Source organism: Crocodylus porosus, unplaced genomic scaffold, assembly GCF_001723895.1.
Source record: "Crocodylus porosus isolate Cpor-Errol unplaced genomic scaffold, CroPor_comp1, whole genome shotgun sequence".
Lineage (NCBI taxonomy): Eukaryota > Metazoa > Chordata > Crocodylia > Crocodylidae > Crocodylus > Crocodylus porosus.
Window position 1 is genome coordinate 162,386,114 of NW_017728886.1, and position 10,814 is coordinate 162,396,927.

Below are 10,814 nucleotides of genomic sequence, written 5' to 3' on the forward strand. Positions count from 1 at the left end.
CCCTCCCCTGCCTTCCTGGCATGGCCGTGGGGGACCCCAGGTGCCCCTCCCAGACCCAGGTGGCACCAGTCACCAAGCCAGGGGGCAGGGAGAGGGGTCCCCCGCCCGCTCCCCAGTGGACCCGGGAGTGGACTGGAAGTGCTTCTAGGTCTGCTGCCGAGCACGCTGGAGACGCTCCCCCCGAACCCCGCTCCTGTGGGACACTCCATCTGCCCAGCATCTCAGTATTCATGAGCTGCCTAGTACCTTGAGGTATGTAGAAAAAACATTTAAAGCTGTGTCTATGTCCGAAACATTAATCTATCCAAATCAATTTGGAGGGTTCCGATTTGATTCAGAGATAGGTCTACTGATTCAATTCCATTTCGGAGATTTGGCCTCCAAATAGGGCCATACTCCGCCACATAGAATTGGTGACCAAATACAGCCCTAATACCAATACAGTATTTCTTGTCCAACGATGTGAATTTTAGTATTGAATTAGTTTTTTATTGAAAAATCTTTGGTAGAAGCAGCAAGGTTTATTCCTTTTTTCCTCTAAGACACCCAATGGCCTGTGATGTACTACCGAAAATTTCATTTCACACCATCTAAATCCTGCAGGTTACTTGTTGATTTATTCATGTGATAGATATTTCATACATTTGTTCTATCATTACTTAGCATATGTCATATTACTAAAAATGTCACCACCTTTTTAATGGGAAATTAAATGTATAGAGTTCAGAACTACAGATATAGTGAGAAAAATACTTAAATTAAAATCTAAATGCCTTTTTTTTCTTACAGCAAAATTATGCAGAGGTAATTTAATTGGTGTCACTGTCCTACATTCTTAGTATTTCTTAGGAACAAGAACAATTGCAACCTTTCTGAGACTGTATTAAAAACAGTAGTACAGTGGGTGCATTTATACAACATGCTATGGTGCAGTAGCAATAAACTACTGTGCCATAGCTCGTTGTTTCAGCACTGTAGTGTCGCCAGGCATGAACCGTGATGGCAGCGCTTTTGAACAGTAGTAATGAGCTATTGCACAGTAGCATCTAAAAATAATCATGCTGTGATGGGACTGTGCAGTAATGCCGCTTACTGTGCAGTCATAAGAAAGATGCACCCATTGACTAGTCTAATTAAATAAGATAAGTGGCCACTATGACTAACATGGGAGTTTCAGGTTCTTAGAATCAGTTCTGTGTGCGGTACCTGCACTAGAATTTCTTTTGTACAAAATTCAGCCTTGAAATATGTGTTCAAAAGCATAATGTGCATCCATGGTTTGTTCCTCTTTACCTTTTTTATCTAACGAATTAAGTGCTTATTAGGAAAAGGCATCAGAATTGACTAACATATTAGCTAAGCTTCACTTAACCTGGACCACCATTTCCAACAGGTACAGAAAAGAAATACTTATAGTATTTTAGAAGCTTCGCATTGACCCTTGTTTCTAATTTCACAAACATTGTTCTTTGGCTTATTCTTAAACCTTTCAAACATTCCAGGTGCTGATACCATGGCACCTATGCTACCTCCTGTTTGGTCAGCCAAAACTTAATAATGCTGAGCATAGATTTTAAAGTATTTCAGAGTAAATCAGCCTTGGGTGGTTTTTAATTGCCTTTTTGTTCTGTGTTTGTACAGTAGAATCCTGGCCCATGATTAGGATTTCAAGGGGCTAGAGTAATAAAACTCGTATTTTTAGTCTGGCCCTAATAAGAGTGCAGTTCTGCTTGTGAAGTGCTGAAGCACCCCTGCAGTCTCTCTGGCTTTAGTTGGGTTGGATGAGTGGTCTCTAATTCCTGTCACTTTGAAAACATATGAATTCTACCTTCTTTTTTTTACCCCCACACAGGTGTATCCTCTCTAAGTGTTCAATTTGCCAAACTTCCAAAGGGACTGAAACATTTAAATGTATCTAAAACCTCATTGTCACCTAAAGGTATGTTTTACACTTATTGCTGAGCTACTATTTTTCCGTTGGTTGAGTGAAAACTAAATATTTTAGTTAGTAATAAAGGCTTTTATTTTACAGGTTTAAAATTTTCTTCTGCCTTTGGCTGTTCCTCTCTGTCTGTTGCAGCACTGTTCTGTAGTACCTGTTATTTCTTAACCATAGTAGCTTGCTGAAGTGTGGGCCAGACCCAAAGCCAATTGATTTGTCAGATGAAAGATTCCGAATGACTTCTGTGCTATTTGGATTAAGACCTGTACTACCAATGTGCTGGTTTGCATTAACATTGGAATAAATTGTTTGTTGCATTTATGGTTCAAGAAGCTGTCTCCAGAGCATATGGTGTTTGTAATAGCTTACACGTGTTTAAATTTTCAAAATAACATTTGTAAAACTATCAAAATATCTTTTGGAAATGTGATTTTACAAAATAAAACCATTCAGTAAGTGAAGCTGTATCATTGATTTGATATTTTGGCCTAAGTAGAAGGTTCCACGTGCTTGGTTCAGTGAAAATCTCAACTTCTTGAGCCCTACCAAAGGCTTGCTGAAGTCAGTGAAAAAAATACCCATTAATATCACTCCAGTTTGGATCAGAGTTAGATCAGCTACGCTCCTTATCCTACTTGTCAGACTTGTATGTTGAATTATTGAATTTCATGCTAGTGTTGCTGTTCTAATAATGATAGTATACAACATGTGTATGCTACTTTTATGGTGTAATGAATGGTGTTGACAAAACTCTTTGAAAAGGGCAAACAGAAGCAATACTGGCCAAATTGGTGCTTGAAGGGTTAAGAAATTTGCATTTTCTATGTGCACAAGTTCAGTCCTGCAGTTTGTGGCTGTGACATATACTTTAAGTTAAAAATTGCAGGGTGGACAATGACACTAGAAAACTTGGCAGATATCAGAAACTTGGCACTGATTTCCAACTGACAGCAACCCCAAAGCCAACAAGCATGCTACTAATGTTAATCCTATTTTTTATGTTTTGGTTCTTGAAAAACTAAAGCACTGAATCAGTGTTTCCTATATTTAACCAGTATATCCTATATCTATTAGTATATTCTATCCTATTGTATATAAAATAAATAGTGTATATGTGTGTGTGTGCATGTCTGTGTGTATAATATTATTTGTATCTCACATACACACATATATTAAATACGATGTTTTACCAGCTTCTTTCAATATTTCAAACTATTTTTTAAATGAAAAGATGGACACATGCCATTCATTGATTGCCAGTCTCCTTTCATTAAATGGTTGTAATGTTTGGAAAGCTGCCAAATGTCTCTAAGTAATTCAGAGCATTTGTTTGCACTGTAGCTTTCCCTACACATCTCATACTAAAATCTGCCCTACCACTGACGAAGATAGTGATGTTCATATGTTTAATAAATTCTCTCAGGTACTGATTGAAAAGCAGCCGCTGCCATTCAAATAGATTCTGTTGTAAATGATAAGTTACAATGCTCGGTATGCAGCTGATATTTACTGGAATGGTCCACCTCTATCCATATTTGAAAGAGCTGATGAAGTTGTTTGAAGAGGAAGGCTGTGACTTGTTTGTTCTCAATGCATACACATTAAAATTAAAGACTATGTATGTATTCTAAACTGGATTTGAGTGTTTATGCATCTCCTGATATTTTAATGAACCAAATATTTTTTCTGAAATTATGAAGGAATACATAATTCAAATGTTTGAACTTTTAGGTCTTGTCAACTGCCTTTGAAGTAGAATTGAATTATAATTAGTTTTATGTTTGCCTTTTGCAGATACTTGCATTTAAATATTCTTGTTTACAGTAAAAGATGCCTTTAAAAACACAGTTTATTTATAATGTTATGTCAAAATACATTAGAATGGGTAAGCCAAATGCATCATGCAATACAAAATATTGTCAGAAAATTGTTTCTAAAAAAAGCTGACACTAGATTAAAGGTCCAGTCCTACTAGCAGGATATACCCAATTTCCTAATAGTGCTTGAGGGGAGGGGTCCTGGCACTGTGCAAGATGGGGCCTTATCTGAGATAAACTATAATATCCATTGCAATCTATGCCCTCCTGCAGTGGAGCTGTTTTGAGAACAGGAAATCATTAGGCATTAATATGTGATAGTGTATACACTAAAATGATGTATTGGCAGAGTCTGTACTACTACTTTTTGGGTGCAACTAAGTTGAATATTGACCTTTTTTTACAGGGGTGAATAGTCTTTCCCAGTCATTGAGTGCCAACCCACTAATTGCAAATACTCTCATCCACCTCGACCTCTCAGGGAACGTTCTCCGGAGTGATGATCTCTCGGTGTGTACATTCTTTTAATTTCTGAAAAATCTGTATTTTTAATGTAATATCAAATTAGAGGGGAAATCATTCTGCATGGTCTATTTTATTTAAGTCAGCTGATTGAAAATATACCAATAACTTTGCTGCTATCTTGCAGGTAAAATTAAGTATTACATTTCCCCACACAGCTTAACTAGTTCACTTCATTTTGGTCCCATTGCTCAAGTCCTCCTATTGATCAGAAAACTGCTCATTTTCTCAACGTGTGTAATGGACTAGTAATATAAACAAGAGTCCCTGGAATAGTACTTTAAAGTAACCAGCTTCAGATCTATCAAACATATCTTCTGTCTCATGGAAATGGTTTTAATATTTATATGGAAAACACAAAATACTTCCATACATTTTTTCTTTAAACTTAAATGCCAACTTCATTTGTAGACAGCAAAAATTGCTCTTTTTAAAAAATAAAATGATTAAATGAGCCAGTGGTGTTAGGTGCCAGTAGCTGGATTTCAGACTTAGTGCACATAGCACTGATTTGTGTTCAAAGGTAAAAAATGCATTTGTTTGAATTTTTTGTGTCTGTATGAAATAAATGTGTATATTTTCTAGGGAGAGAACAGGGGAAGGTCATGGAACTTTGAGGAATTAATTCTCACTGAGAGTTCATTAGTCAAGACCTTTGTGTCAGTAAAATGATGATGGTGGGGTGTAACTGTCTTTTTGTGTTAGTGAAAGACAACAGGTTCTCAATTACATTTATTCAGATATTCACCACCTCTTCCAGCCCAGTCTCTCACAACTTCTGTGTTGAGTCATGCACACCTTAGACATGAAGAATTAATAAAAAGCATTCATTACAGGACTCCATCTTCAGTTGACATACTATTTGAATATTCAAATTAAAGTGTCATATGGTTTTCTTGTGCCTGTGACTTTGTGTTATTTTTCACAATTCTTGTTATCTGCTGGAGATTTATGAAGGCATTTATGAAATGCATCTTCCTGAACATAAAGGACCAGGAGCCTAATTTAGACAAAGGGAAGGATGTTGACAAATTAGGGGATTTAGAAATCAGAAGAAATAAATAGATAAAAATTAAATAAATAATGGAGTAGATATGGGAAATTATTATAGGGAACATTAAGATACATGGGCTGGATGAGCTGATATTGTAGAGGTCTGATTTTTCAGCAGGGCTGAGACCTGAAAACTTGTCTTAACTTTATTTGAAGTAGTGGATGCTCAGAACTTCTGGAAAAAAGCCATAATATTCTTATCTCTACTTTTAATGGTTTTGTGATTGCCCTGATGTAACAGGAGCCTTTATGTAGGCCAGTGTATTTATGATATATCTTTGATAGCCTTTATTCATTAATATGTTTTCTTATCAAGCCCATCTGACATTATCTCTTAAAATCCCTAATATACTGGTAATATGTGTGTTTAAATGAAAGCTAGTCAGAAAAAAATATGAGATTACAACACAAATTAGTTACTGGCCTAACATAGTAAAAAGGGTTGACTTAAACTTTCAAAACGGATTAGCCTTTTTGCAGTGTGACTGCCTTTCCAATCTATTTTGAACTGAAATTAATTAACACTTTCTGAAAAATGTGTAGCAAGATAAATTAAGCCATGCGTGTCAAGAATACTATTTGGTGGTTGTGATACAAGCAGCATTTCTGTCCTGTCATTTTAATGAGTGTTTTACTTTTGAGGTCTTGCAGGTTACGCCTGTCAGAAAAAAACAACATTTGTTGAAAATAAGGTGGTTCAATTCAAAATAAATGTGTGAAGTGTATTTGAGAAGTTAAGAGTAAATTATAGTTCTGTGTAAAATCTCTCTCTCTCTCTCTCTCTCTCTATCTCTCTCAAAAGCTTAATATTTTTTTTTTTCATATTTAAAGAGCTTGCACAGTTTTTTGGCCCAGCCAAATGCCCTGGTTCATCTGGATTTATCCAACACGGAGTGTGCACTAGACATGGTAAGCATTTTTTGTGGTGATTGAGAAACAACACCCCTAACAGTCCAAGCAGACTTATGTGCAGTGAACCTACATTCCTATATTTCTCAGGTGTGTGGGGCTCTTCTTCGTGGATGCCTTCAGCACCTAGCTGTTCTCAGCCTATCCAGGACAGTTTTTTCTCACAGGTAAACATGAAAATATTATTGTTTCCTGCTCATGAAATTATTGTACTGTATTTTTTTCTACCTACACAGTAATGTTTCTTACAAGAGTCTTAGCTTTTAAAAAACTCGTATGTGGGAGATGTGTTATTATAGGAATCTCCGTAAATCACTCTTGAAGTGCCCCCCCAGCAGCTCCTTCAATGTTTTTCTGTTAGCTGCTCCCCCACCAATTGGCAAAGGGGTTCTGCCAGCCAGGCTGTTTACTGCTGATGCCTGAGGAAGCAAAAACCATGGCATATTTAAAACCTCCGCTGATCGGGTTGGGAGTGGAGAGGGGAGTGGGGAAGCAGAGAAATTAAAAGCGTTAAAGAAGCTGCTGTAGGGGGCGCTTCTGGCTATTTACAGAGATCCTTAGTTATGTACCTCTAAAATACGTTCCATGCCTTTAAGCATTTTGCTATGAAGAAAACAAGTGTTTATTTCTAGTGATGGGGAAATTTCCACCATTAGAAATATTTCTGGAAGAGGGAGCAGTACAAGTGTTAGGCCTGCAACAGCCCCTTCTCCTCTGCTCCTTGCACGGTCCTGAGATCACATGCCCACCTGGCACACCAAGCCACTCTGCCTCCCTGCTAGGCTCCAACCCAAGACTTTTGACCAACCGGCCAGGACTGGCCTGTGGAATCTGGGAGTGTCCCAGCCAAACCAGGATGTATGGTCACCCTGTTTAAGTAGCATCACAATGGATCCTAAAAGACAAAATCTGAAATCTTTTGGAATAAGGGATAGTCAAATATGTTTTTGTTTTTGTTCTTTTTAATTTGCAGGAAGGGAAAAGAAGTCCCCCCATCTTTCAAACAGTTTTTCAGCAGTTCACTTGCTCTGAGGCAGATCAACCTTTCAGGAACCAAACTTCCACCTGAGCCTCTAAAGTAAATGCTTTTATTCATTTTCTTCTGGGGAGAATTCATTTACTGCCTATTCCAGACTATGGCAAACCACATTTACCATTGTGTCAGCAGATTGTGAATAAAATTCTGACTCTTAAGATGTATGAATATGCTTCTAAGCCTGTGGCCCTTTCTAGACTAGGATTTTTTTTAAGTGCTTTTAAAGCTTACTAGTTAGGACACCTGGTTAATGTCTAGCATAAATGTGTCATTTTAGACCAGTGATTCTCAACCAGGGTACTGTGAGTTCCTTTGAAGGGTGTACTTTGAAAGTGTGGCGAGATAAGCGTAGGCTTAGGCTTGTCCCTCTCTAGCTGATTTCTCCACTCCTACTTCTGCAAGGAAGTAAGCACTTTAATGTATAAATTTGTTTTTGAAATTGGGTGTTGCTCGATTCACAAAAGTTATGGAGGGGAGCCTTGAGTCTAATGACGGGTGCCTGAAGGATAATTTTAAAACATGCTAATTTGGCTGAATGTAAAACATTCTTTCTTCTGTAAACATAATCTTGACAAGTTAACACATTTTAAACTATACATGGGTATGGTTTTTTGCTATACTTCTAGTCAGTGTTATGTTGAAAATGTTAGCTAACACCTTCTAATGCCACATCTTTTAATCTGAGTGTAGACAAAGCCCATGAGTAGACCTGTGTGGTTATGAGATGTATTGCTGTAGAAGTTGATATGTGGGAAGCAGGAAGTATTTGAATAGGTGGTTACCTATGGATGGGAGTAGCTAAGAGCTAAATCCAAGGATGGATGATGGGGGTTCAAGCTCAAACCCTGGGATGGAATCAGTGAGACTCAAAACTTGATGTGGAATCAGGAAGGGATGGAAGAAAAGTGGAAGGGAAATGCAGGGGGTAAATAGTTCAAATACCCTAGAGTGAAAAATACCATCCCTTTGTTTTTTTGATATAGACTGATAGAGAGGAAGGCAGCATCATATAAGATTGAACAAGAAATGCTTAACCAAAGTGAGAAGCTGTGTGACCTTATTATTGTAACCATTCTCTTTCCTTCTTTCCATTTTCTCCATAATAATGATCTTCCTTGTTGTGTCCTGTGCTTTAGCCCTGAATATGCTGGGAAGTTTTGTTTTTTTTTTAAGCACCACATTTCCCATGTGGTGTTTCAAAAGAAGTGAGTTCTGAAAACTGTCCTGTTTTGTCCTGATTAACCTTAGGGGTATTAACTCTGTCTTGGTAATGACAGTGTAGTGACTTGCATGTATCATCGTAATGGGAAAAATGGGCAGTCAACAGCACCGGCAAATCCTATTGCTCTCATGAAAGACACCATGAGAAAAGATCAAAGCTCATGTTTAATTTTAACACTTGAACTGTTCATGTGTTTATACTTAAGCATGGACCTAAGTACCTGAAGATTAAGATCCAAGTGTTTTGTTTTTCTCAGGAACCCCTTGACACACTAAGATGTTGGATTTTATTGTACATTTTCTGTCTTTGTTTTGTTTTTATAGATTTATTTATTACAATATCCCTTTTATTAAAGGCTCTACAATTGTTAGGTTGTTTCATTGTTATGCCTTTGCTCCCCTTTGAGGTTTTACTTTTGTCCATGCTAAGAATTTCAAAAATGCTTCAAAGTGTAGGAGCCCTCAGTATACCTTGTTTTCATCCTCAAAGCAACTTAACATGGATCGAACAGTGCAGTTCAGAAATATCCTAGGGATATTGTTTCAGTTCAGTTCTAATACTGCTTGGGACTCAGCATGTTCTTGGTAGGATTGCTTTAGTACTTTTATCTTTAATTGGAAGAAAACCCCTTAAAAATTAAGATCCTAATTTAAGTAATCAAAAAGTTAGAAGATTGTATCTGAGGGGGGAGGGAATGGAAAGCTGTTTCCAGATGTATTTGGAAAAATGTCTCAAGAACTTTATAATTAATGTGTTATGTGGTACCAGTGACTTTTTGTAGTACGCTTCATCTGTGTATGTCAAATATCTTTGAAGATGTAGTCCTTTGCAAGAGCTGTGGGAGTAAGGGAGAAGTTCCTTTTTTTTAAAAAAAAAAAAAAAAAAAAAAACTCAAAAGAAAAAAACCCAACCGCTCTCTGCCCCACCTCAAAAACCCCCCCAAAAAGTGGTCACACAGAGGTTAAGAAGCTTGCTTAACAGCAGGCCAGTGGATGAACTTGAAATGAACCCAATAGTTTAAATTCCCAGTCCTGCACTGTAACCACTAAAATGTGGAGTCTGAAAGGTGTCCATAAAAATAGTAACAGTGCTGGTGTTCATGTAGGCATGCTGATCCAGTATTATGAGAGAAACAAGATTTGTGAGGAGTGAGTACACCTTTCTTTAAAGCAGCCAATAGGGTTAGGAATGACAGGTGATGATGTTTCAGGCTTCAAGTGTCCTTTTAGGTCTGGGGAAAAAAGCACTCAGTCTAAGATAAGCGCAAATTAAATTAATTATTTTAACCTAGCCCAATTATATTAATGAACGTTATCACTTCAAAAGGAAATGTTGTGTTGCCACATCTGAGTGAAAGGGATAGGTGAACAGCAAGTTACAATGAGCTATAAAACCATTTCCTCTATGAAGTCCATTATTTTCAGCACCCAGTAAAGTTGTGAATGTCTGTTCCCAGGCCTGTTTTCTGAAAGTATTGTGTTATTTCCTTTGAAGACAAGGTCTGTGAGATCAGAGGTAGAGTAGCTGTTTTATAAAATAGCACACTTTCACTAGTGATCAGGTATTTCTGTCCTTTTATCATTTTTTATGCAAGAGTTTCTTTTGGTGCATAATGATTGCACAGTTTCAAAGGAGCAATTTTTCCAAGTTGTATTTTAATTTCAGCAACCTAGAAAAATACATAAATAGATGACACTTGCCTTTGTTAATTTCAAAGGGCTGAATCTATGACTCCGATCCGTGGGACAGATATAATTTGGTTTAAATGAAAGATTTATCTGGACTACTGTATGCTTTCATACTCTTGATTATGGCTGAACACACTGTCTGCACACAATGCCCTTATTTGGGTAAATGGCTTGGTAAAATGGATTGGTTTCTTATCTTAGTGTGCTGATAGTTTGGATTCTGTTATCTTGCTGTGGGTTGAAATGAAGGACAGGCAAAATACTTATTCCACTGTGTTGGAAAACAAACTGGTTTGTAGCAGTTGCGCTGAATGAAAGCCCATTAACAGGTCTCCAGGGTTCATGGCTCACTCTCACCCATACATGTTTGTGCACCGACTACTGTTGAGATTCTAGTACAAACATTATTATTTAAATGCATGGAACCAAATTCATAACTAATGGAATTCCATTTATGTCAGTGGAGCTATGTTAAGGATGTCTTTGAAAGTGATACACCTTGGGAGGAACAACTGGCCCCATACCTACAAGAACTCCCTTCTTGTCAGTACAGAGGCAGAAAAGGATCTTGGAGTCATCACTGACTCCAAGATGAACATGGGCGGGCAGTGTGGGGATGCAGTCA

The 10,814-nt window shown here is 37.5% G+C and overlaps 1 protein-coding gene across 1 annotated transcript in view; it reads left to right on the forward strand.

Moving 5' to 3' along the window:
• Positions 1–10,814, forward strand: part of CARMIL1 (capping protein regulator and myosin 1 linker 1) — a 278,825-nt gene that overhangs the window by 161,841 nt on the left and 106,170 nt on the right. The window contains exons 12-16 of the mRNA XM_019540133.1: positions 1,853–1,939; positions 4,166–4,269; positions 6,166–6,243; positions 6,334–6,410; positions 7,217–7,321. Of these exons, the coding sequence (XP_019395678.1) occupies positions 1,853–1,939; positions 4,166–4,269; positions 6,166–6,243; positions 6,334–6,410; positions 7,217–7,321 (451 nt within the window). The remainder of the gene's footprint in view (positions 1–1,852; positions 1,940–4,165; positions 4,270–6,165; positions 6,244–6,333; positions 6,411–7,216; positions 7,322–10,814) is intronic.